Source organism: Pagrus major, chromosome 7 (genome assembly GCF_040436345.1).
Source record: "Pagrus major chromosome 7, Pma_NU_1.0".
Classification (NCBI taxonomy): domain Eukaryota; kingdom Metazoa; phylum Chordata; class Actinopteri; order Spariformes; family Sparidae; genus Pagrus; species Pagrus major.
In genome coordinates this window covers 17,709,437-17,735,572 of record NC_133221.1, presented here as the reverse complement: position 1 = coordinate 17,735,572, position 26,136 = coordinate 17,709,437, and the positions used below count along the sequence as shown (strand labels likewise).

At 40.0% G+C, this 26,136-nt stretch overlaps 2 protein-coding genes across 3 annotated transcripts; one reads left to right on the top strand and one right to left on the bottom strand.

Annotated features, from left to right (window-relative positions):
• Positions 1 to 9,081: 9,081 nt before the first annotated feature.
• On the bottom strand, positions 9,082 to 16,677 carry idh3g (isocitrate dehydrogenase (NAD(+)) 3 non-catalytic subunit gamma). Of its 2 annotated transcripts, XM_073469948.1 has the most exons (13): positions 16,570 to 16,677; positions 16,289 to 16,336; positions 15,959 to 15,970; positions 14,423 to 14,520; positions 14,223 to 14,338; positions 14,064 to 14,124; positions 13,766 to 13,898; positions 11,918 to 12,051; positions 11,703 to 11,805; positions 11,455 to 11,601; positions 11,228 to 11,322; positions 10,521 to 10,581; positions 9,082 to 10,075 (listed from the first exon to the last, which is right to left on the bottom strand). In XM_073469948.1, the coding sequence occupies exons 1-13, from the start codon at positions 16,648 to 16,650 to the stop codon at positions 9,974 to 9,976; spliced, it is 1,191 nt and encodes a 396-aa protein (XP_073326049.1). In that variant the 5' UTR covers positions 16,651 to 16,677; the 3' UTR covers positions 9,082 to 9,973. The 2 variants fall into 2 exon arrangements, with proteins under 2 accessions (XP_073326049.1, XP_073326050.1); XM_073469949.1 differs by lacking the exon at positions 15,959 to 15,970.
• A 212-nt stretch (positions 16,678 to 16,889) lies between these two features.
• Positions 16,890 to 24,911, top strand: fam3a (FAM3 metabolism regulating signaling molecule A). Its single transcript, XM_073469951.1, has 10 exons — positions 16,890 to 17,180; positions 17,660 to 17,689; positions 17,811 to 17,918; positions 18,210 to 18,233; positions 18,334 to 18,460; positions 18,789 to 18,847; positions 18,956 to 19,006; positions 19,119 to 19,203; positions 22,079 to 22,205; positions 23,620 to 24,911. Exons 2-10 carry the CDS (start codon positions 17,677 to 17,679, stop codon positions 23,716 to 23,718), a joined length of 693 nt encoding a protein of 230 aa, XP_073326052.1. The 5' UTR covers positions 16,890 to 17,180; positions 17,660 to 17,676; the 3' UTR covers positions 23,719 to 24,911.
• Positions 24,912 to 26,136: the final 1,225 nt, after the last annotated feature.

Here is a 26,136-nt window from a genome sequence, read left to right as displayed (position 1 = left end):
CACACTGACAAACACACAAACAACCTGCATGCATAAAAGAGGATGTTTAGGAAGATGGTGTTCGTCTCCTGTTTCAGTCAATGAAACATTAAGTGTGTCAGTCACCATAGTGTGTTTGTGAGGTGTCAGGTTTGTCTTCACGGAGAGGCCCTCCTCACTTGGGGATGTTTCAGTGTGTGTGTGTGTGTGCGCGTGCATGTCTACCTATTTCTGTTTGTTTAATGAAGGCTTCTCATGTGTTAAAGGAGTCTTAACACCTGATCAGTCTCAGGGTGTCAGCCTCACCAGGATGCTAATCTGTCAGAGTAACTTTGTCAGATCGCGTCTAGACATACACTTATGGTTAATCTTGTTTGTGCTGGAGGTAACATCTTGATCAACCGTGAGCAGATAAGATCAAGCAAAGCCTGATGGTGCCAATGTGGAGCATTTACTGTAGCATAACCGTGTTCATGGCAACGTTCCCACAGCTTTTCAAGGAGCGTGACCCCAGAGTTCCCAGGGAGAGGAGACTGAGCGGCTGTGGAAACACTGCAACAGTTTGACCATTCAGGCCATAAAAAGATCTTGGTTTCATAATTTTCTGCTCCTCTTCTCCCGGGACAGAGGTGTCGCTTTGACTAAGGTGCTCGGGATGTTGCAGTAAGCAAACTTTGTGTCCTGCGGAGTGGCGTAACCTTGCATAAGTCGAGTGTTCCCGGTAACCCACCGTGAGCTCTGCCTCTCTCTCCATCTGCTATAGCTCACTCAGTCTGGGGCTGCTGGGTGTTTATGAGGACAAGGCTGTCACAGGGCAGTCATGATGCTGCATCAGTGGTCCAAATGGGATGGATGACAAGTTTCAGTGATTGACAGCAGATTAGCTGTTCTCTCCCCCATTTCCTTTCTACTGTGATGGCCAGAGAGTGCGGAGTACATTTCAGTTCTTAGAAAAACACCATGTGAAACCTTTCACTGTGCCTAAGGCTAGTTTGGCATGTTAGAATTATTTTAGCACAGTTGCTCTGTTGTTAGCAGTTCTGAGTCAGGCCTGTTTAAGCTGACCAATCAGAGGACACTGGGTATTCAGAGGGGGGGGGGGGGGGGGGGGGGGGGGGGCCCTAAAGAGACAGGAGTGTCTCAGACAGAGGGGGAGTGCATGAGAAAACTGATGTGTTTTTTGAGCATTAAAGTATGTAAACCTACTCTATTAGTAATTAGTAATTAGTAACATATAGATTGCTGCATTGGGGATTGAAGGGAGGCTACAAAGTACACCAAAGTACACACAAAGTAAACCATCCCTGGGTGGCCCCAGTTCTTCCTCGCTCTTCAGCGGATATGAGTACAATAGGGTTCATATAGGGTAGATTGTAGCATAAACAACGCACACAAGCAATTAGCCAGAGTAAATCCACAGCTATAAATATAAACCATGTCATTTGTTGTTTATGTTGAGGCATTTTCTCAAGATTGAAGACATCTTGAGGCAGAGCACGATGTCCAAGTACAACCAGCAGTCTTGATTAACCTTTTATGAGGGGATATATGGCTGAATAGGTGTGAAGAAGGGTGTAAAGAAAGAAAGAAAGGGATATATTTAGAATGTGGTCTTTGTGTGTCGTCTGTGAGTGTAGTGGAACAGATCAGGGATTAGGGCTGATTTATGTGTCAAATTTCCATGGAAAATGAGCCTTAGTGTAGGCTCTGGCCTCATGATTGTCCTGACTGCCTGCCATTAAGTGTCACCCCAAGCTCTGTCTCTCTCCGGCATCTTGAAATCCACCTGCTTGCTGGATGGACTGTCTCTCCTTAAACAAAATCTTTACAAGCACCTTGAGAGAATCACATAAACACATATCTCTTCAGGGGATTCTTTCCACGATTATGTGTAATCATTCAACGACTGATATCGTAGTGATGACACACAGGAGAGTGTAGGAGAGATGTCTGTTGGCTTGATGTTCGCTGAAATGAGCCAGAACACCACAGAGCCAGTAAGTATGCAGACACAGTGTGCGCACTTAAAGTTAGTGTCCTTAAGTCCTTATCCTGTGCATGAACCTAAATCACTTTGAAGAAACATACATTAATTACTTGGAAAAAATTGCAGCATGAGGTCAAAGCCAAATCTGAAAAATGAAGGCATGTTGAACGTATAGCCTCTTTTTAGCCGGGCTCTGAGGGTTGTTTTTCTAAGATTAGGCCATGGGATGATAGGAAGCCATGGATAAGGATGGTGGAGGGGCTTTGAAGTCGGTTAAGTGAAGGGGCCGGGCAGGTATGTGCACTTGAGGGGCTGCTGAAAGAAACATCAGGTCAGCAGCAGTGAAAGAATGTGAGAAAAAAATAGTGGCGACCCTTTAACCTCAATAACAACAGTGTCTTTCTTGAGGATATCAGTGTTGAAATTCATTTAATTCATAAGCCAGCCTGTTTATCAGTTTAGAGAAAGACATACATGGGCATCTTCATTCCTTCGTGATTCTCAGTGCTGTTCTATAAGATAACATCAAAAGCAGGATAAAGGTTAGAAATAAAAGTCATTGTTCCAATATGACTGCTTTAATTCTCAACTAAAGAACCTTTCCTACATGCTTAAACCTAATGGCAGTAGATCAACTGAGAACAGTTAAGTCAGAGATGGAGGATGCTTATGGCTTCATTCCCTCTGGATTTACACAAAGACGGACTTGACTATTCAAAGATGGTGAGATAAAACAGGTGATGGAAAGTAGGCCATTGCTAGACTGTGCTTTTGATATATATTTTCTTGTCTTAGTTGGCTTTGCATCGGGTCACCTGCCCTGAGGCCAGATGTGGTCCCGCTGACGTCTACAGATGGTTCACGAGGATCAAACATGCCACAAAAACCCGTCAGCGCCATAAAGATGCGTCAGCATTAAGTCAGCATAGTCATTTCTTTCATTAGCACATATTCAGTATGTTTTTGTCTTGATATTATGAGCAGAACATCAGAAACCCACTTCAGGTTTTGGCATTCCCCAACACAGACGTACAATCCTTGCAGTGAATGGAGACATACAGTATTATCAAATCTGTGTTTTCTGGTGGATTTGCAGAAATCTGTTCTCATCAAAACTCTTTAGAGATGCTTCACCCTAGAAGAGAGGGGGGAATCAGCCCAGTCACCAGGATATTATGTTAGCAGTTAACGTTTCTGCAAACCACAGTAACGTCCAAGGTTGACATGTGTAACAAACGTAGCATATCCAGTCACATTATATGCTTATTAGCCACCTGTTGCAGCAGAAGGTTGTGGTGTTATTACATCCAACAAGGCTGCTGAATGGGCAACCAGAGTTCAAGTCAAACCACTGGATATTTTAAGGACACCTGGAGACATTTCTTGCCATTTTAGTGGCGTCAAAACCAGGTGTTTTTAAAGAGCCTTGGACACCTTTCCATCTGTTTTTGTGGTGTCAAAACCGGGCGTTTTTTAAGGAGAGCATCGGACATTTCCAGCTGTGTTTGTTGCAACAAAACCTGGTGTCTTTTAAGGAGCTGTGGTCACATTTACATCTTCTTTTGTGGTGTCAAAAACCAGGCGTGTTTTTTTAAGGAGAGCTGAGGACATTTCCAGTGGTGTTTCTCAGGAAGTTGGATCATCTCCATTTGTGAGTGTGAAGGCCAAAACAGGTATGACATTCAAGTTGAAGGAGGAGGTCAAAATAGAAAAAAGGAGAACTAAAGAGAAATGGATCTGGATTTTATTCAACAGTTACTGATAAGGAAAAAGTGTTGATAGCAGTAGAAAGGATTTGCATTTTGATAACATTTAAATTTCATATTTCCCATTTTAAGAGCTTAAGAGGGACTATATATCTCTTTTAGAATGGCATATTTAGGCTGTTCAAAGCATGTGTCTGGCAACAGGTGGGAACTGGGAGATCACTCATAGAGTGCACAGCTGAGTCACTCGATGTGGATAGGACTCAAGAGATTTGTTTGATAAAGCTACACGAGTGTCACTGGGAAATTTTCTTTGTTTTGGCAACCAAAAGAACAAACAGTTTTAAAACTGGCGAACGTTGAGCTGGAGAGTGGGGGGTTGCTGAGTTGTCAAAGTGCCAAGAAGCTCCGATTTCAGGGGAGCAGAGTTGTAATGACATCAGGGCAGTGTAATGCAGGTTGTCATGAGTGCAGCATGCTCGCCTTGATGTAATGTAACTCTGGCAGTGCCACCTGAACTCACGGAAAGGGCACAGACGGTAAAACATTTCATAGATTTAGAGATAGAAAGATCAAAAGATGAGAGGGAACAGGGGAAATATTGGCAGAGCTGCAGGAATGGTTTCAGACGGAACAAATAGTCCATCAATAACCAATCAATCACCGCCTTTCTCCTTCCTTCTTTTTCGGTATACATCTGGCCAAAGTGCTGTGGCAATCTCAACTGTTGATCTTTGATGAGAGACCGCATATCAACATTCTCAGAAGACCCGGCCAGAAACACAACCACTAATTTATCATAAATATAAAACCAAACAGAAATAGCTCAGGCTCTCTTCGCTCTCGCTTTGCCAAGAGTCTTTCAGTGCCGGGGAGAGGGGGAAAAATTGTGTAAGGTGGTTAAAGAAAAGTGAGCAAGACAGACAGGTTCCCATTTAGACACACAATGCAATAAGGCACCCCATATGCATGCTGACCCCCCTGATCCTCATGCAACATTTAACCACAGGCCGGAATACCAGGGCAGGGCCATGTAGAGGGGATTGTTGGTGTAGTACAGGTGGGATCAGTTTCTCCGCCTGGAGCTAAGAACATGCCTCCAGTAAAAGCATATACAGATGTGCACACATATATAAGACATACAGTTTGCAGGGCAAATATGCACATACACAAACACACAGCTATGCCTGGAGCCTCAGGTTTCCTCCCCAGTGGATAAAGCAGAAAGCACATTGGACATACAAATTTATTTTACGAGGCACAAGATAAGTGCCGGAGTCACATAAAACAAGCACGTGCGTTTCTGCACAAATAGATTTTGACTATGAGCTCAGAGTGGGAGCCCCCTGTAACTATGTAGGGCTTAGAGCAGTATCAGGGTGGCCAAGTTTGTCAAGTCAGACAGACTGTTGTGTAACTGCATGGATCAAGCACCACGTTGTCCCGAACATGCTCTTAAGATTGACCTTACCAAGGTAGTGCAACCCCAGCAGTTGGAGGGGTGCATGCTCTGCAGGCAGACTAGCGATCAGTCCTTGAATATAGTGGAGCAAACGGATCAGAAAATGGAAAAATAAGACCATTTTGAAGGACATCACTTCACTTTAAAGACTGTAGAAAGTGAACTTTCCTATCTTTTCTGATTATAAAGCAGGTCTTGGTCCGTCGTCCGCCTAATGTTGATAAGAAAGAAGCAAAACAAAGGCGGGGGTGGTGGGCAAGTACAGGTGTATGCCTAATCATCATGTTACACCAGTTACACCGATTACTGTGGCAAGCCTAGCCCTCAGTGCAGCTGTGATTGCAAACACCCTGATAGAGCTGATGCAGAAATAAGGTTGGTGGTACCAGCAGACTGGGCTTTTCAGGAGGAGGGCCTTAAAGAGACAAGAAAAATATACTTTCTAACATTAAAGTATGTAAACATTTTCTGAGAGACACAGAAAAGAATAGTATGAACCTGATAATAAGCAGCGTATGGCACCTTTAAGCAGAGCTGCGATGATAAGCATCTTTATGATGTCACTAGGTGGTATCATTATCGTGTTAAAACCTGCCTTGTAAGAAATAACAGTGTGCAGCTCCTGATAAAGAGGCAGGCAGGCGTCAGACGCTTTATTGGCTGCTTTCACTTTGAAAGATAAGGTGGCGATGAAGTGTGTGAACAGCAAACAGCCCAGTAAACTCCCCGGTTATCAAACTATAACAGCTACATATCAAATTGCTCTTCCTCTCACTCCAAACCAAAACCTCACCGTCCTCCCCCACCCTCAATTAGCCCGTCACCCCCTTATCCTCTGCACTCTCTCCCCTTCATCCCCCTGCATGCCATCCTTCTTGACCTCCTTGCTGCATCCATTTCTGCCAAAGAAACATCAGCACTAACTACGTGTTCATAATTCTTCTCTGATTAGAGCTATCACTGCAGAGGAAGACACTGAGGAGGACGGTAAGAGGACACACCGAGAGCCCAAAACACACACAGCCAGGGCTTAGTAGTAGAGAATAGCTGACCGCTGACGTCGTTTAATGTAGCTAAGCCATAGCTGTGTGGGGGAAAAGAGCCCCATTAACAGAGAGCAGAGCTGGCTGACTGGATGCAGCTGTGCTCGGCTGAGCCTGATCACAGGCAGGTTGATTGATTGCAATCACCTGCAATGCAGTGCGTAGAGCAGAAGAGCTGATCAACAAGAGAAAAGAAGGCACGTTCATATGAAGTGGAAATTACCCATCGGATCTTGGATTACACTGGGTGAACAGAGTGTCAGAGAGAGAACGAGTGAGCTCTGGATATGATCAGGAGCGAGCCAGGAGAGAGTAATGGCCAATAATAAAAGCACATGTTTTAATGTCTCGTGGTTTGACTCAACCTTTCGGATTAGCATTTATCTTAGAAAGGCAGATGAAAAATACTAAACATGGTCTTTCAGAGAGGCATGAGAATGAGAGGAACGAAGGAGAAGTTGGGCGGAGGTGCTGCCAAAAAAATCATCCAAGCTGGTAAAACTGCCAGCAGCTGCAGTGAGTGCTAGAGAGCTCAAAACACACCTGTATGAGTGTAGACGATAAAAGAATGACAGGGAGAGGCCTAAAATAAGGATCAAGGAATTTGCCTTTATCAACCTGGTTGGTCAAGTGTGTTTATTCACTATAGCCAAGAAACCAGACTGTAAGAACTGTTTTACTTAGTTTATATGTGGCGGACCCTGCCACCTTTCTAGCTTCAAACAGTGTTCTGGGGACCTTATTTTTCTTTTTCAGCTTGTTTACTCAGTTATGGAAAAAATAGATATTTCTTAGATAGATTTTTTGTATTACAACCTCATTAATATTGTAAATAGTAAAATTCTGAGTTTGAATTTCTTCTCCAAAACGACATAGTGCCCCTTTTGTTTGGTGGTATCTAGCCTTGCTGATAGTTTTGGTATAATTTGTGCTAATTGCTTCCAGATATCAGTCTGTGTGTCAGCTGAGCAATAAAACAGAGACAAATAAAATTGTGTTTGTTTCGATGGCAACAACATTTTTTTTTCAGTGACAGTTTCCCAATCGGTCTGGATAATCACAACATACTGTGAACAGTGTTCATGGGGTCTATTTTGAGCTGTGTGGATCATCCAGAGTATCAGGGTGATTTGTCAAAGCTGTGAACAAGTAATGAAATTCTGTATGCCTCTTTTTTATCGGAATGTCAGCACAAATCTCTGAGATAGAGATCTATAAAACAGGGGAGATAAAACCAAAACTATCTGAAGGGGTAGATAACATGTGGGTTAGGCAAGATTTTTGTTTATTTTTATTTGAGTGAACCAACCCTTTAAAGGCAGATCAAACTCTACAGCATGTTGGGCCCCTTCACAGCCTTTTACTGTACATGGGCTGAATAGTGGCCCATAAAGGTCAAGTGGCCAGTGGCGTGTTGCATCTGCCTCATGGCGTAGCTCCAGCAGAAAGGGGGAGACCGAGAGGTGCGGTGTGACAAGGGAGAGAGTGTATATCTCCATGTACAGTGATGAGGAGTAATGTGAGGTGAGGTACGTTGAGGTAAACAGCCAAAGTGGAATAAGATGATGAGAAAAAGCTGGCCCAGGGTGGAATACCTCTCACAGAAGGCAAAACAACAAAAGATTGATTCTAAACGAAAAAGAGCGATGACGTTTAAGAGCCAACTCTCTGTCTCTGCTGAGTGAATAACTGACATGGATAGAGAAAGAGGAAAACAGTTAAAAGACAGCCAATTGGCAGAGGCCGTGGTACACGCGTAGTAATTCTTGCATATTTCACACACTGCACACCGGATGATTGCCCATGATTGTTGATTCCTGATGACAGCAACGTCCAAAAAAAGTAGGAGCCTCATCACAAAGGATTTCTTCGTTCAATATGCAAATACACTAACAGAAGGAACAGTTTGTAACTTTCCCACAGAATTGGACGTATGATAAATTGGCCAGTGCAATTACAATGGGATGTGCCCCTGAGACTGCAGGCCCTGACGGAGAAAGAGAAGCGGACTGGGATTGTTTGTACAATATATGCAGGCAGGAGGTCACTGCTGAATGACATGCCACTAATATCCTCCTCCTGCAGCTGCTGGATCAGAGGACCTACGCAGTGTTTCTTAGTATGACTGTGGGTCAGAATATCTGAAAAACTACAAGAAACAGTGATGGACGGTTTAGTTTTACCAGGGGGGACTATAATAAATTATTCGCTTTTATGCAAAATGAGGATGATTTCAAAAGAGAGCAGAGCCAGAATCCCTCACAGAGGTCGTAGAAACACAGCATGAAGCCAACAGCCTGATTCCTAGAAATTACACGCAAGAAATATCTTGTTCCCAATTGCATGATACAGTCTGCCTGCCAGAGATTCTTGCATCCCATTTTTCCCAGTAGTTTTCTTCACAATGCGGTAGTTGCAGTAATAACATGCATATGTAGCGTTCCAGTGATAAATTCTGAATTTCCTCCATGTCAGAAGGCGTATGTTACAGAGCGCACATGCTCAGCTTGCTCCAAGTTACAGTCTAAAAAAGTGCTGTTGCCACCTTGTGATGAAACGCAAAACAGCAACTCGTCATCCAATGTGGTGTGAAGTAAGACATTGACGGGGCGTGAAATTGTAAAGCAAACGGAAGGATCAGTGAACTTTATCTTACTTAGAGCCAAGTGAGCTTTATCCCTTACAAGAGGTAAGAACAGAGCTGTGGCAAAGAATCAAGCTAAACCTTAAGAGCTCCTCATGATAAAAACTTTGTTTTATAAATGCTATAAACACTCTGTTGCCAGTTTATTATTCACAGTTAACTAAAACTAAACAGGCAGCTGAGTGTTCATATAGTTTAAAATCCATTTACTTTACCTTTAAACTTGAGATGTTGCACATTCGACCCTCTGTCCAAAACGATCACTTTAAGGTAGATTATTTCTTTATTGATAATATTTGTCTTATACAGTATTTATATCCATCCACATTTTCATATCAGGCTTCAAACTTTTACCTCTTGACCCGTTAGACTTTAAGACAACAGTATATTTTTATGATTTGATCCAAACTTAGCTGAAAAGAATATTATGGCACAAGCGTAACAGTTCAGCGTCAGCATTTACTTGATGCACACTTCCTCCGATGACACAGTATATAGGAAATAGCTACATCTCACTATTTTTTATAGTACAGTTGGTCTGATGAGAACACACAGGACAGAACAGTATATAACAGGCAACTTGATATTAAAGTTACAGTATGACAAAAAAAAAGTGAAGGCATTAAATGAAAATTGCACATTTTGGTTGATCAAAAAGGCCATGACATAGAGTCGTCATTCGGAAAATAAATAATGATCCCCATTGAAGAATGTAGAGTGGACAATGTATGTACACACATAAGGATATTTTATATACTTCTGACCCAAACAAAAGAGACCTTTTTGTGTTTCATAACAATTTGTAAGAAAAGAGATTATTCAGCTGAGTGAACCTGATGAACTCAGGAAATATAACCTCCTCTTACAGTAGGATTTATTATCTAATAGGAGTGATAATGGAATTTTATCAAAAGTAAACTGTTTAAATCAAGGTCATTATATGTGAAACACACAGGTGTGGATAAAAGGTCCTTTGTACAGTCAAACGGTCAGTAAGCTGAGTGAACAAGACAAAAAAAAACAACTTTCTGACGTAAGCGGTAAGACCTGACACTATGGCAACCGACATGCATGGACATCCTCTCTCATTCTCTACACCTGTCCCAGGTACAGAGACCTGTCCAAACTCACACCTCTGATGTGTGTGCGTGTTTAGAGCTCCGTTGTGAGCTGCCCTCCACTCTGGATGACCCTCATGATGGACTGGACCACCTCTGATGTGGTGCCCTGACCCCCAATATCAGCTGTGTGCAACTGCAAGAAAAAAAAAACAAGAATCACCAAATTCCATTAAAATTTTAAACTGTGGATTGCATGTTATTCTATTTGTATGGGTGTTTTTTATTTTTGTCAAGTGTCTGTACGCAAAATGTTTTTAAGTACATATTTCATCAAACCAGCAACCAGTCTGCTGCCTTGGATGATAAGCGGATCAGGTTTTTAAATGCACTGTAGGACTGTAATTAATGCCAATGCCACACAATGTAAATCAGATTCCATACCGTGTAGCACTTCATAAGAGCTTTGTGACATTGAAAGGACACAAAGCGGCTTTGTGTGAATGTATTGTGATGCCCACTCGAATGCGTGCCAAACCAGCCACCAGGGCCTCTAAGCCTCAGTCTCAGAACAATGACCAGTGAGCTTCATGGCAGAGAGGCAGGTGAGGAGAGAGGCCTTTCAGTGAAGGAAGACTTACCCTGTTTTCATTCATGGTTTTGAGGACTGCACTTCTGATCAATGTTGCGTAGTCATAAAGCCTGTAGATGTAAAGGAGATAGAATCATTTACATCACTGCGATAATACTATCAGAACTAGGGGTGTAACACGACTGAAGCTGCGATACAAACGTCCTTGGTCTTGGGTGACATTACCATCATCAAGACCAGATCATAACCCCTCTGCCCACCAACACGCTGCCACCACCGTGTTACGACTTAATCTTTCTGCTTTGACTTTTAACCTGACTCACATTGGTGTTTCAGAAAATCATAACTTATCACTGTTTACTGTCTGTCCAGACCCCAGTAAGGATAAATAAAAAAGAAAAAATACTTTCCCATCAAACCAGACTTTCTTCATCACTAGTTCTGGTTCTGTCCACTGACTGCGCTCTTCATGATGAATTCAGTTAATTCAATTCAGTTAATTTAGTTTATAAATTGAATCTATCTTCTTGTTGTCTTTCTTGTTCTTGATTTTCCATAAATCATAAATTGTAGTTGATTTAATAAAACCCAGACTTTTTCTCCCCGTTTTTTTCTTATTTGTCCTCAACACACCTACAAAAACAAAACAACAAAACAAAAAAACAAGACATGAAATTAACTGACTCATTACACCCCTAGTCTCAACATTACCTCTCAGATAGAAGCACAAAAAGTATTTTATCTGAAAAAGCTTACTTAAGGTGGTCCAGCATCATGCAGCTGGCCAGCAGCATGGCAGTGGGGTTAGCAATGTTCTTGCCGGCAATACTCTTCCCTGTGTTCCTTGTGGCCTGAGAGACCCAGTAAGAAAGAGACAAAACTCTTAGTCACATATACCAGACAGACAGGATGTGTTTATTTTTCATTCATTAGGAAACAGAGGGGACAGTGTCCAACTAACTGTGAAACCGCCAAACACTCACCGTTTCAAAAACAGCATAGGCATAGCCATAATTAGCCCCGGGCACAAGGCCAGGCCCTCCCACCAGGCCTGCACACACGTTGCTCACCACGTTCCCGTACAGATTGGGCATCACCATCACATCGAACTGCTGGGGCTTGGACACCAGCTAAAAACACAAACAAACAAGGTGGCAGGTAAATCATTCAGGAAGGCAACATTTAGAAACTTTACCAAAGTCAAGAGATGTGTCATCTAATCTTTTTTCACCTGCATGGTGGTGTTGTCCACGATCATGCTGTCAAATGTGATGTCTGGGTAACCAGAGGCCACTTCTCTGCAACACTGCAGGAACAAGCCATCACCGAGCTTCCTGTTGGAGTGGAGAGGGAACACTTAACATTTCCAGCACTAACAAACTCACAGCATTACATAAGGCTCAGGAGGCCTAACTTGCATTAAACAGTTATGTCAGAGTAACTCACATGATGTTGGCCTTGTGTACAGCAGTAACCCTACGACGGCCTTTCTCTCTGGCCAGTTTGAAGGCATAGTCGGCAATCCTGAGGGAGTTGTTCCTGGTGATGATCTTGAGACTCTCCACTACCCCTGATACACTCTGAAACAAGACAGGGAGGAGGATGACTGATACATGACAACTTAAGTTCAAGTGCTTGCTGTTAATAATGCGGTAACACTGTTCTGAGTCATTTGTGAAGTAGCATTTATTTGTAATCAACAATCATGGGCAGAACAGTCGGATCCCTCTTCTGTGTAAATAATAACATCAGGCTGTAATTGTACGTCAAAGTAGAAAGTAGGCTTTTGCAAATTGTATACGGTTCTAAAAGTTTATATATAGTTATTATTTCATTAAGTTTACAAGACATTTATTGTGGATCTGTAATGTCTGGCTGTTTTCAGTCTGTTTCAAAAGGTCAGTGTCTGCACCAATACTGATCAACTGTGGGTCAATGAATGCCAACTCACAGAAAATTCAGAACTTTTCCCAGTTCATGTCATGGATTTCCTTGGGGAAAAAAAAATCATGTAAAAACTTCTATTAAGTTCACGGGACCTTGAAAAATTCTGAAGTTGTACAACAAATACTTTTTTTATTTATGAATTTCGTAATTCTGGAGTTCCTGTAAGTGTATTTTAAGCCTCACCAATCGCTTATTTCTCACTTAACTGGGTCAGAATTTGTACTGAACATCCAAGAAACCCTAAGGATACTTTGAAACATGTAGTAATGTAAATAGTTGTTGAAGAATGTTTAACAGTACTTGAATGAATGAAAATAAATATTTTAAATCATTTTTTTTACCCTCATGAAGAATTTTGAAATTTCAGAAAATAATATCTCCACTAGTTTTCATTTTCTAGCAAATAACCAGCGGGTGAGGCTGAAAATACACATTCAAAAATGTTTGAATGAAAAATGATTACATTTAGCTCCAAGGGCCAAACTTCAAAAAATCATAACCAAGATAGGTACATGGAGTAGAACTATATGAAATTAGGATCCTTTTGTAACTTTCCCACAGAATTGGACACATGACATATTGGCCAGTGCAATTACAATGAGATGTGCCCTTGAGACTGCAAAGAGAAGCAGACTGGGAATGTTTAAGGTCAGTGCTGAATAATGTGCCAATAACGTCCTCCTCCTGCAGCTGCTGGCCCAGAGGAACGGGGCGGTGTTTCTTAGTATGACTGTGGGGTCAGAGTATTTGAAAAACTAGAAGAAACAGTGATGGACGGTTTAGTTTTACCAGGGGGGACTATAATAAATTATTCGCTTTTATGCAAAATGAGGATGATTTTAACAGAGAGCAAAGCCAAAATCCTTCACATCATTCTTAGAAACACAGCCTGAAGCCAAGAGCCTGATTCCTAGAAATCACATAAAAAGACCAGCAAATATCTTCCCAATTGTGTGATAAAATCTGCCTGCCAGATATTCAAGAACATTCACAAAAATGCTGACAATTTAGCTCAAAGTGCCAAAGATAAAAAAATTCATAACCAACAACAGTATACGGAGTAGAACTATAGGATTTTGCCACGTCCCGTGAATTCAATAGAAGTTTTCACGTGATTTTTTTTTCAAGAAAATCCAGGACATGAACTGGGAGGTCCTAGGTGAAATGATATGGAATGAATATAGGGTAAATAAACGCTGTATGTTAAAAGATGGGTAGTACCTCACTCCCATTTCAAAAGAGAAGAAAGGAAATTGTGAAGAAAGAGACACAAAGAGAAAAGAGGTCTTTGATGGGGCATGTGTTTCACCAGACAATAGAACTGATTATGTTTTTGTGCTGTCTGACCTCGTGCTCCAGACTGCTGTACTCTCCCTCTGTGTTCTCCCTGATGATCATGATGTCAATGTTCTTGTGGCGAGTCTGAACTCCAGGGAGGGACTGGCAGTGCATCACATTCGCATAGAGGTCTAAGCTTGTGCTTTTGATACACACATGGAACAGGAAAGGAGGGGACGGGGTCAGGAAAAACAATGGGTCAACTGACAATACCAGACACAAAGGGTCAAATTATGTAAGAAATGTAAGCTATGTGAGGAAAGAGAGGCCTCATCAAAGTAACTGAATATTTCATTATAACTCTTACCGAAGGAGATTGTTCCTGGATTTGACAGACGGCGCCATGGTATGTTTGGTTTCTATGTTGCCTGTCAGGAGTAAGTAAACAGTTACATTTTGCTGTCATAGTCTTTTTTTTAAATAAGCTGTGCTCAGCTTTTCATATTTGCTTCATATATTTGATTACCTTTGAGGGCAATTCCATTACGACGGATGGCAGTGATGGCATTATTCATGTCGTCATCAGTCTCCAGAGCAGAGTTGACATTCACCACCTCAAAGTCCACCGGAACACAGCTGAACCTACAGCATAAATACAAACCACATGATGAGGCACCGATCTGTAGTCAGAACGTTGAACAAGGTTTAGTTTTAAGTTTAACCAACCTGAAAACCTCTCTGACATGATTCAGCAGCTCTGGACCGATTCCATCTCCAGGTATGAGGGTCACAGTGTGTCTGCCTCCATACTTTGCAGGAGGGGGCTGTAACAGTGGCATTTATACATAATTAACAATACTGAACTTCAAGAAAAACACTGGGGGCTTTGCAAGATTAAACCCCACTACAAATCACCTGTATATACATGCATTGTAGCTGATGTGTGTAACCATATAATGCCATACTTTTGAAGACTGATTTCAAACATAACTTTACATTCATGCCAGTACAATATGAATATCAGTAAGGAAAAGCAGGGACATGACCTTCTTAAGATAGATCATCTGTCACAGTAAACATTTAGTTGCTTGTATTTATTTTTGAGTAATGTAGTTTTCAACTGAGATTTCGGTTTGTGCTGCTTTCAAAGATGGTTTGACATTCAGATTTTGATTAGTGTTCAATATTATCTGCCAATACTGGTCTATTATTGATTTATCAATATTGGCATATACTGTATGTTGTCTGGTACACCCCAAATATTAACTTATAAACTTTTTTAAGAGATTATAATGCAGAAAGAGATGCTCAGGGTAATTTATAATAATTAAATTCCCAGTGAAGTTTACAGTTTCAGTGCACTGATGTCATTTTAGACAGTAAAGTTTATTGTTAAACTGTAAAATACTCTACCTCCATTACATATCTTTGTCACAAGTGTTTGATATATACCAATAAATTGATACTGGAATATTTGTCTCCCTAATATCAGTATATCGTCTCCTAGAGTTTGAGTCAGACATTTAGTTTGATTATGTTGCCAAAAAAAGTAAAACATTCAAAATCTCCCAATCAGAAGATGAACAAAATTGGACATGTGAATTTAGTAGTTTTAATTGACATGAAACAGATTTCCAAAATGGCCTCTGGTGGCCATCACATTAGACTTAATAATATGGACTAATGTACAATTAGATTTTTAATTTCAAGACGTTTTTTAAATAATTTCAGATTTTACACCACGGTGAAATGAATGAAATCATTATAAAAACATTTGGAATTCTTTGGTATATGTTGAAAATACAAATAATCTTTAGTTAATGGGCTAGAAAATGCAAAATCCCCAGTACAGTTCAGTTGTGCAAGGCAACAACGAGGTATGTTTGTGAGGGTGTTGTTAAGCAGAAAAATCTGACGGTGTTATTTAGGGCTAGGCAATATATCACAACTGTTAATCATTTATTATTTTCATCATATTTTAGATGTTCTTTCATGTTGTGAATGAATAATAATTTTTGCAATGAAATTACTAAGCAAGATATTTCCTTTCATTTTATTTTTTTGTTGGACATGTGATATGACATGAGCTTACTGGCACTATGATGTATACTAATGTTAACAGCAGGTGTTCTAGTATATTGTAAAACATTTTGTTTTTTCTACACCACACAGCAGAAAAGGTAATATAAAAATAAGGTATTCTTTCTTGTATGTGAAGCGATGCACTGCAGCTTAGCAAAGATGTCAGAGTAAGATACTTACTATATTTTCTCCCTGTTGTTGTAGATGGACAGCAAGGAAAGCAGAAGGACAAGAGTGAGTTTGACAGCTACAGTACAGATAAGTTTTCCTCGCCCAAGAGTGTGAAGATATAGATACAGTATACAGCACTCTCAGATAAGTACGCAACCACTTCCAAAAGAGTGCCCAAAAGCCACAAAGCCTGGAAATGAACAATTAATGAGAAGCAGTGATTTATGCCATTACTAGTACCATTATAAACTTACTCAGTGTCATGGTGGCAAATCCTCAAAATCACATCTACTCATTCTACTGAGCTTGAAACCCACAGATAAAATCTGATACACTTACTGTAAGCACGGTCTTATTCCTGTGACTTGTCAGAGTTGTTCCAAATACCTGAAATACAAAATAAACATATAGTTTAGAGTGTGTTTGTGAATGGTTAGCCAACTGTATCTCATCCTATCCCTGTCTACAGTAAGGGAGTGGAAGAAGCCTGCTAGCTTGCCAGTTCATCTGTATGATATTCTCCATATGACCTTGTGCTCAGATAATATAATATACTTTAATACGGAGCCACACAACAACGACCACAACCGACGTGACAAAAGCAGCGTGTCTTGTCTTACTTTAACCGTATTTCCAAGGCGTCCACCCCAGAAAGGATTTATGATTTTAGACATCGAGAGCACAGCACTGTGGGCAGCCATCTTGATGGTGAAGCAGTAATCGCGTGCACGAGGAGGAGGAGTTGTGCTCGCGCCATTGGTTGTATTTTTATTTTGTATTATTTATTTGTTTAGGCAATTACAATATTTATTAATTATTCATGGATTAATGGATTTCGTGGCAACTCTATGGAAGAACAGATGTGACGTATTACAGATCTTGTTCAATAATAAAAAAAAATAAATGTAAGGTAGTCACGTGATCATCCCCGCGCAGACTCAGTAGGCACAGACTGGGGGTTGGTAACATATCCGGAAGACAGGTGGGATAAGCGGAATTTTTTCCATGCCCATTAAAAGCGGAATATTAAGACTTTTGCAAATGGTCGACTGAGCATTTGGCTTCAGTATGTCTTCTCACTAAAAGCCGCTTCCTGCCAGGAGAGCCTCCATGAGGAAACAGCGCAAGAAATAGTCAGAAGTCCCGGGTGGCAAGAGCAACAGCTCTTCTTTACCGCTAATTACATCATAGCAAAGGTGGCAAGAAAAGGCTTTACTCGCCTGGAACTACGGTAAGACATGTCGTTTCTCATTTCAAGTACATACAAGTGATTGACTATATTGTCAACGGAGTTGTCCTTGTTATCTTGTCTTTGCGACTGTCTTGTTTCACGTCTTCTCATCAAACGTCATGTCTGCAGAGCCATCTTACTCGACCACTGTACCAAACTCAAAGCTTTGTGTTTAAGATGTCGTCCTAAAGTAATGCCCACTCTTGACATGATCAACTCTTAAAGGCTACATAAAAAATATACACAAGTAATGGTAGTGTATAATAACTTGTTTTGAAAATGCTTGAAATTAAATTTATTATGAATTTATCTTTTATTATAGTATTTGTTAATTTATCTCCTTCACTGTACTGTTTGTGTACCCATTTGTGTGTGTTGTCTGTTTAAACGTCTGTTATTATAAATGATAAATTAAAACATAAAAAAAACTAGACTGAACTTAAACCCCCCCTAATGTGGCTTTATTTGTCTCTTTCCAGGTTTATAACACTGAATCATGAGATTAACAGGTTGGTTATATATATATATATATAAAAAAAATAGATTTTGTATATTCAGTGTGAGCTTGTTAGTTCGCAGGTAGTATCATGTTTCATGAGTAAACTGGCATGTCCTGTTTTCTCTGGACAGGCCCTCTCAGAGCTGTGGCTGTGCTGCTGTTGGTAGGGCTCACCTGGCTGCTAGCAAACACATTATTCGGAGGGGAAAGTGGTTCGTCCGTGCGACATTTCTTCAGCGGTAAGAAAAATATATATATATATGTGAGGATTTGGGGAGTTTATCTGTTTTTTATATAATTTGAAAATGTATCATCTTGAAGTTTTTTTAGTTTGTCGAGCAAAACAAGCAATTAGAGGGCATCACAAAGGGCTCTGGGAGACAGTGATGACATTTTTGTGAAAAAAGACAGACTAATTGATAAAGACAAGTTACTGGTTTAATCTTGGTGCAGGATTGATGGACGGCCAGTGTATAAAATGATCAAACAAAGAAATTAAGTTATGAGATTAATGCTGTTTATTTTTTTAGGTGCAAGTGAGGAGCCAACACCTGGTAAGTAGAGGAAACTGTATAATATGACTACTGTTCCTGTCAAATATCATCATGATAATGTTGAATCTTTATTACCATTAACTAATGTATCATATTTCAGCTGAATCCCGCCCTCGGAGGTATAAATGTGGACTCTCGGCTCCGTGTCCCCCAAAGCATTTGGCTTTCCGTCTGGTGTCTGGTGCTGCCAACGTCATTGGACCCAAAATCTGCCTGGAGGACAAGATGTGAGATTCAGTGCTTACCAGTTCCTTTCATCTATGTCTTTGTCTCCTGTGCTGTCTCTTTTCTTTCTTTTTTTTGTTTGGGTTTCACGCTCTGTTCTTTTTTTCCCTTTTTGCTGTCACAACCAGGCCTCCGAGTCTGTCTGTGGAGCTGAATGCAAGTATTCTTTTCATTCTGTCTGTCCCCCATTTCTTTGTTTTTTGTCTGTAGTCTTGGTCCTGTTGTATATGTTGTCGTTTCTCAAGTGCCAGGCAGCGTGTATACGTTAAAGAAGTGTTCTCCTAGAGTGTTTCAGTGAGTGCTTCAACCTCTTGTGTTTCTGTCTCACAGGTTGGTGAGCAGTGTGAAGAACAACGTTGGCAGAGGACTAAACGTAGCTTTGGTAAATGGTAAGAGTGTCATCCTCCACCTTTTAACCTGTCCGTGCTGCAGTCATATTTACAGCTCCTGGTAACTGATGCTATTTTTAACATCTGACTGGTGTTTCTTTGCTCCAGGGGTGACGGGAGAGCTCTTGGACACAAAGAACTTTGACATGTGGGCAGGAGGTAATAAAAACCAGACACTAATGTAGAGTATGCATTTCCCATCTGGTACATATGGCTTGGCATTACCAAGCTATTATTCACAGTGCATAGCTCATTTGATGTTTGTTCTCAGATGTTTCTGACCTGTTGAAGTTTCTCCGGCCAATCCATGAAGGAACACTTGTGTTTGTGGCTTCCTATGATGATCCAGCTACAAAGTAAGAACACCCCTCTTTTTTATGTTATAACTGGAATATATTGCTACTCAAATTACTGTGTTCAGTCTTTTAGTATTTTCTCAAGTCTGTAATTTTAGTTAAGTCTGCATTAATGTAATCTACTACATTACTCTTCAAATCATAATTGTATACTGAGTACAGTTTGACCTTTTCATCTGCATTTTTGTAGCCAATAAGGCTATCCAATCACGAACGGGCCTATGAAAACTCTGACATACAGACAAAGAACACAAAACTCTGCAGCAGGCCCAGGTTTGGAGAGGTGGATTTGACCACTGAGCAGAACAGGGAAGGAGTTGTGAGCAATTTAGACTGAAGATTTGGAGAAAAAGAAACCCCTTTGATTGAATGCCTGCTATTGTTATAGTGCTTTGTGCTGACGTTACTCATCGCTGTTGAGCTAGCATGTTAGGATTTGGACATTCTTGCTGTACTTTGCTGCTATTCTTGTGTTCGTGGGGTTCTGTGTATAGGCAATTTGTCATTTTCATTTCACATTGATGCAAAAGTTTCGTTTACACTTCTAAGTTGTTTGTAAGGGTCTATAGAACAATTTTGGTCCGAGGGCCAGACAGGCCGGTCAAAAAATTGACCTCTAGGGGGCGTTGATGGCTCCCAACCCACCACCAGCCTTAATCCAGCTATTTCACACACTTACACTTGCACAGATGTGTACACTTCAGCTTTTCTTTCATGCACTTGCACCGAGAGCTGGTAGATTATGCATAGACATTCTTGGTCCAATCCAGGCTTCTGTGTTATAGGAAACTGAAAAAGTGAAATCCCAGTTCCATGGAAGGTAGCAGTACGTGATGTGGGATTATGATCTGGGTTATCCATGACTGCAACTGTGAATGCACTGATGCAAATTTGTAGGACAAACTATATCTGCGTTGTTCCTTGTTTGATCTCCAATAGCCTTTGCAAAGCTAGCTTCAGTGCTGAGGACCTTCTTATATGACACGCTCAGACTATATTTGTGTAAGAGTTCGACCAACTTCTTGCTTCTTGTTTGCGAATGCAGTTTGAGTGGAGGCTCACAATTCAAGTTTGAGGAAAGAGAAGTCATATTGTGCCAGGCAGCATGATTCTGATGCGTGGATTCTTCATCTGGAAGTTGAACTGACGTGCAAGGCTGATAATTTCTGTGTATGCTCCCTCTCTACGACTGACAATTGGATTAGCAAGAGGGCAAACAAGTTTTTTCCTCTCTTTGTTTTTGGCACAGAATGCATAGCTGCCATTTTGTTGTCCCAGCCATCTCATAATACCTGTTAGATTTTCTCTTTCTCCCTTTTAGGGTTGGTTCAGCAGTAACAGTAAAAGAAGGAATACTTACTTTTTGTGTTCATTGCAACTTATGCAGTCACTTCAAAATAACAGTACCATGAGAACTTATCCAGTAAAGAGCCAAGTGGTTCAGTGAATTGTGATCACTGAGGGGCATCAATAAAAATGCACGATGGAATTACTGTATTCTTCAGGCATTTATTCACTCTTCCTACACGGACTGAATGGACTTTGCAAATGAGGCACACAGACGAATGAACTTATCTAACCAGTAGAAGAGGGAAAATAAGGAAATGAGGAATAGAAGATAAATAACTAAAGGGCATGAAATGTAAGATTGTAAAATATTCTTGACAGACATTAGGCCTATACCAAATTACTGTATGTGGAATGGAATAAATAATAAATACCTTCCCTTATTCACAATACTCAGGACATTCTCCAAAGTTACTATAGTAATTAATATAATTAATATAAAAAAGGTATGAAAATTGGTAGCCACCTTAGATTTTTGCCATACCATAATTTTTTCAAAACTTCCATATTTGAGCAACAGTTGATTCCCCACATAGTACTGACTTGCAATAGCAATAGAAATAAGATTACATAGCAAATGTAAGAAAATTAAGACCTTTTTAAAAAAATTCATAATTCCGATTTTGGCCATTTTAGAAAATGGGCCAAAAAACTTTTCTTTCAATCTGGTTTCTTGTTCTATAGACCCTTATCTTCAATTTAGAAGAGAAAACAAAACTTTTGCATCAATTTGAAATGACTGAGTGCCTAGGCACCCCACTATGTGACTGGCACACTTAATAGCACTAGCAATATATCCGCCTAGCCTTGGCAGTGACTGTGGTCATGAACAGTGAGTGCATAGGCAGGGATGTTGGTAGACAGTCGGGAAGGCTGTCCAATCATTTTATTCAGGCTGAATGTAATGATTGGATGAGCTTATTAGATGCCTGCAACAGTCACAGACATGTTTTTTTTTTTGTTTTTTTTTTTGTATTTGTCAGAGCATTTTATTTATTGAGTGCTTTCAGGATGTTATGAGTTTTTTTGCAAACAACAGAAAATCCTTCTAAAATAACTTTACTAACTGTAGCTCTGATAACACCATATTAAATCAAATCAAATCAATTTTAAAGAAATAAAATTAATTTGATTTGAAGATATGATAAGTCAGTCGCTGAAAGATATTTTATCATTTTAATAAATGAAATTATATTTGACGGCTGGTTCATTTGTTATTGAACTTTTGCTGCCTTTCCGCTAAGAGCATGAGCATGATCATAAATCCCTCCCTGTTACCATCAAACGCATTATGGATTGTCACGGTTGTAAAGTGGTTAAACCTCCTTGTTGAACCAGAAAGTTCCGTTGACATGTTGTTAAAGCCCGGGAGGAGCTCACTGAGAAATGGTAATAGCCTACATGTAATTTCAATAAAATCTAACCGAGGTTAAGCACTTGCATTAACCTATAACCCTCTTGTTTAGAAGACCAGCCAACCCATTTAATAAACATTAACCTGCTGCTTTATCCTCACTTCTGGTGACAGGTTGAACGACGAGTCCCGGCGACTGTTTGAGGAGCTTGGGAGCACGGCGGTGAAGGAGCTTGCCTTTCGAGACAGCTGGGTGTTTGTTGGAGCTAAGGGCATTGAGAATAAGAGTCCCTTTGAGCAGGTATGTTATTGTTTCAAGTAAAGCTGAACAGTGGATAAGGGTAGAATTTATCTACAGTTTACTGTTTACAGATGCGGTGTAAAAAAAAAAAAAAAAAGCATCCTCCCTGTTTCATCATATAAAGTGCAGTGCAAAAAGATTCATCAGGTAATATTATAAAGACTTGCTGCTTACAGTTACAATGATATTATAGTAGAGGCAATTAAATTATATCCAATAAATAAAGGAGAGGATACACGCACAGTATGTACTGAAATCACAAGAGGGCTGTCCACACTAAGAACAATCACTAACAGTAACTATAACAATAATGATGTGAGCATCCACAATGATGGACAACTTTCTGTAAACAGTCGCACCCAGCTGTGTCAAATTGAAGACAAATTGTATCACGCTTTCGGCCGAGCCAAGGAAGGGATAATGCTCGATTAGGTGTCCATTATCAGGAATTAATGGACGACGTGGAGACCAGCCAGCGGATGGTTGCCTCTGCTGAGCTTACCCACCTTTTTGAAATCCAACACGGATTACTCACTGAGACATACTCTAATTAGCAAATCTGTCAAACATTTCAGTTTCAGACCGTGGGAAAGTGATTCACACCAGTGTAGGCTTCAGTTTCCGTGTTGATGTTCAAACAAGGGGAGTTCCTCACATTATAAAAACTACAGAATGCAGTTTTATTAAGCTTTTGTACAAAGTGTTATCAGATCGGAAAGGAAATCAGTGGTATCTGGGTGGAGATATCGCGGATCTGGAAGGAAACACTCAGGATAAGGTGAACATGATGAATTTACTTTTATTGGGGTTAATCATAGGTATCCTCACGAGTGACTTGAAAAAGCTTGGTTACGTTACCATTTATTTTGCATTTGCCACAAAGGGGATTGCACTTTTTTCCAGGTGTTAATTTTATGATTTTGTATCTTAACAAAACGTAATTTAAAGTGATTCAAGTGTGTTTTAGTGTCATTTTATGAGTTTTATTCATTGAGTTTTTATTATCAGAATAATATTGTGAATTGCAGGATAATCATGACATAACATTTTTTTATTGCACATGACTAACTTACAAGCCTGGCCATAGACGTTGCTGATTTTCCTACTTTCCAAGCTTGTGCATCTTTTTTTTATATTATGTTGCATGGTAATGCAATTAAAAAAGGGCGGTTTGGAAACTTCTAGGGCTTGACACATTTATGGGCTCATATGAAAGTCAGAAAATTATGAGTCTCATAACTTGTAGTATACTTTGGAAAGCTTTTATTGCCCTTTTACATGATCAATGACCATGAAAAGTTAAATTGTTTTTTGTTCAGCTCTCTGTATTCATCATCAAGCAGCTACTACGCAGTGAGAAGCTGATCCCAGTGGTGTGTTTTCAGTTCTGTTTGCCTGTGCTTGTTCCCATTAGCGCATGAAGAACAGTAAGAGCAGCAACAAGTATGAAGGTTGGCCCGAGTCTCTGGAGATGGATGGCTGTATTCCCCTGCGGGCACCACTGGAAGCATAACAGTGCCTGATACTCTCTCACATACAGTACAGTAACACTTGGAACGGCAGCAGTGGATCTAAATGACTTTTAGAGAGCCGTGGAGCTGCTGAAGGAGCGAAAACATCCAAAATCTTAACCACAAGAAAACACTTTTATTTTACCCCTCCCTCGTGGCAGAGGCATAAGCTGAATGAAAAGATTGTCCTGGGACTTGATATATTTAAAATTGCTGGAACCTGTCGAGGATTTGTCAAATAAGCTTTGTGAGCCGCATTCGAGCTGAAATAATGTTTTTAGAGACGAGGAAAATGTTTGTTTGGTTCAGGGGAACTTGAGAGGCCAAATGTTTGACGACCAAAGTGTAACAGCGACATGTGAATGAATACAGCTGGAGTAGGTCTTCCAAAGCCATTGTAGGAAATAGATGTGTTTCCTCCCTGTAAGCCTGCCTGTAGGGTGTCAGTATTCTCGAGCAATGGGAATATGAAGCGTCCGATACTTGCACGACATTGGATGTTAAGCAGGCAAAAGACAGATAAAAAAACCGGTTAGGCAGGACATTACAGGATGTAATTGGTTTCACACTAGGGCTTTGGGAAACCTAATCCACGTCAGCATAGGAAAAATATCTGAGGTACATTAGTAGTTTAAATGCCCTACTGAGCACGAGGTCTGTGGGCAGATTTTATATTTAAATGCATTAATATATTTTCATCATGTGGTATACATTTCTGTGAAATTGTTATGCTTAGTGTTCGCTGCCATTGTTTCCTTTGAACTTGATGCACTCCGGTTATTGCTTGCCACATGTTTACATTTGAGTTGAATTTGGCCTTGATCATTTTCTGTTGATGATACTATTTATTTGAAATCTCATTCATAGTGTGGGTTCACTACAACACCAACCATGTTTTCAATGTTTTCTCAGGCCTGCAAGCATCTTTCACTGAGTGCTTTGTTTTAAGGACTCAACCTAAAATGTGTGGTTGTGTATGTATTTTTTTTTTTTTTTTTCTAAACGTTGAGTGTGTCCAACCGGGCTTCTTACAAATCTCACATGTAGGAAATGCATAGAAATAAAAACATTATTTTATATGTATGTTAGAAATTCATTTTAGCTTCCTATCCAAGTGTAAAGATTTTTCTACAAGGCATTACAGTCTGTCTTTATATTGTGACAACAATGCTAATAAATAAAAATCCAAACACTACTTGGGTATTTTTTAACCCATGGGTCCTTCTGATGGCCTACCTGAAGAAATTCACCAGAGGGCGACAAAAGTCCAAGTCTCACTGGGGTTACTCAGTTCATTCTGCTCAAGGCATTTGCTTCACTTAGCAGATGTCGTGGTGGGATAAACACTGCGGACCGAAGGTGGAAGATTTCAGGTCTGACGGTGAATTCAGCCACAGCATAAAATCGCGTTGATGGTTGAGTCAATAGTCTGTAACGTAATGATGACAACCACGATCAGTGTCATTGTTCCGTTGAAATGTGTTATGGGGCCTTCAAGTGTCGTTAGAAAAAACCGGGAATTCATGTATATTTTTAAAAAATGAGTTCAGTGTACTTAAAGGTGCACTGTGTTTTCCTCTGAGAACAGCTTGTTTATTCAGTTGTGGAAAAAATAAAGAATTTCTGAGTTTGTATAATTACAATGATTAAATTCTGAGTTTTTAATTATTTTTCCAAAACTACATAGTGCCCCTTTAAGGGCTGTGGGTTATGTGATGTCCAAAGGGAGAGACCATGAGCCGGTTATTGAGGTAGAATACTGGGTTAGTTTAATGCTAAGAGTATTATCTAGGTTCCACCATCATCATAAGTGCTATTATGTGGGCCTACCTTAATATTCAGTTAAAGTTAAAGATGAGATGCACATCATTACTTCCACTTGTGGTACTAAGTTGTCACTGCAGCTAATTCTGTGTACATGATGAGCAATGGATACAAATTAAAGTTTCTACAGCACAAGATAAACATAAAATAAGTAAAAAGAGATTTTTAAAAATTGCCGATACATATACTTAAACATGCTGACCAGACGTAAAAAGTGACCAAGTACATTCAACCAAGTACACTACTGAAGTAAGATTTTGAGGTACCTGTACTTGAGTATTTCCATTCTATGCTAGTTTATGTGTTCACTGCGCTACATATCAGAGGCAAATATTGTACTTTTTACTTACCACATTTATTTGATAACTTTAAGTAGTCGTTACTTTGCAGCTTGCATGCTGCTTCAGAATAAAAGTAGCACATTTTTAAATGAATGTATGTTAGTGGAAATTAGATTTTTTTTAAAAACAAAAAACACTGACTCCAATAATCAGACAAATGCAAATATCGGTTGTGATAATCAATAATCGTCCAGACCGATAATCAGTCGACCCTTGGTACAGTATATGCATACAGTTAGATAAAGGTGTAGTTTA

What these genes read in the sequence shown, in the direction of transcription:
- idh3g (XM_073469948.1), bottom strand. Translation starts at nt 16,650, where the DNA reads ATGGCTGCCCACAGTGCTGTGCTCTCGATGTCTAAAATCATAAATCCT. An exon ending in CATGTCAGAGAGGTTTTCAG is followed by an intron (nt 14,339 to 14,422) that starts GTTGGTTAAACT and finishes TTTATGCTGTAG; the next exon opens with GTTCAGCTGTGTTCCGGTGG. An exon ending in AAACCATGAATGAAAACAGG is followed by an intron (nt 10,076 to 10,520) that starts GTAAGTCTTCCT and finishes TTTTTCTTGCAG; the next exon opens with TTGCACACAGCTGATATTGG.
- fam3a (XM_073469951.1), top strand. An exon ending in AAGTGAGGAGCCAACACCTG is followed by an intron (nt 18,234 to 18,333) that starts GTAAGTAGAGGA and finishes ATCATATTTCAG; the next exon opens with CTGAATCCCGCCCTCGGAGG. An exon ending in ATCTGCCTGGAGGACAAGAT is followed by an intron (nt 18,461 to 18,788) that starts GTGAGATTCAGT and finishes TCTGTCTCACAG; the next exon opens with GTTGGTGAGCAGTGTGAAGA.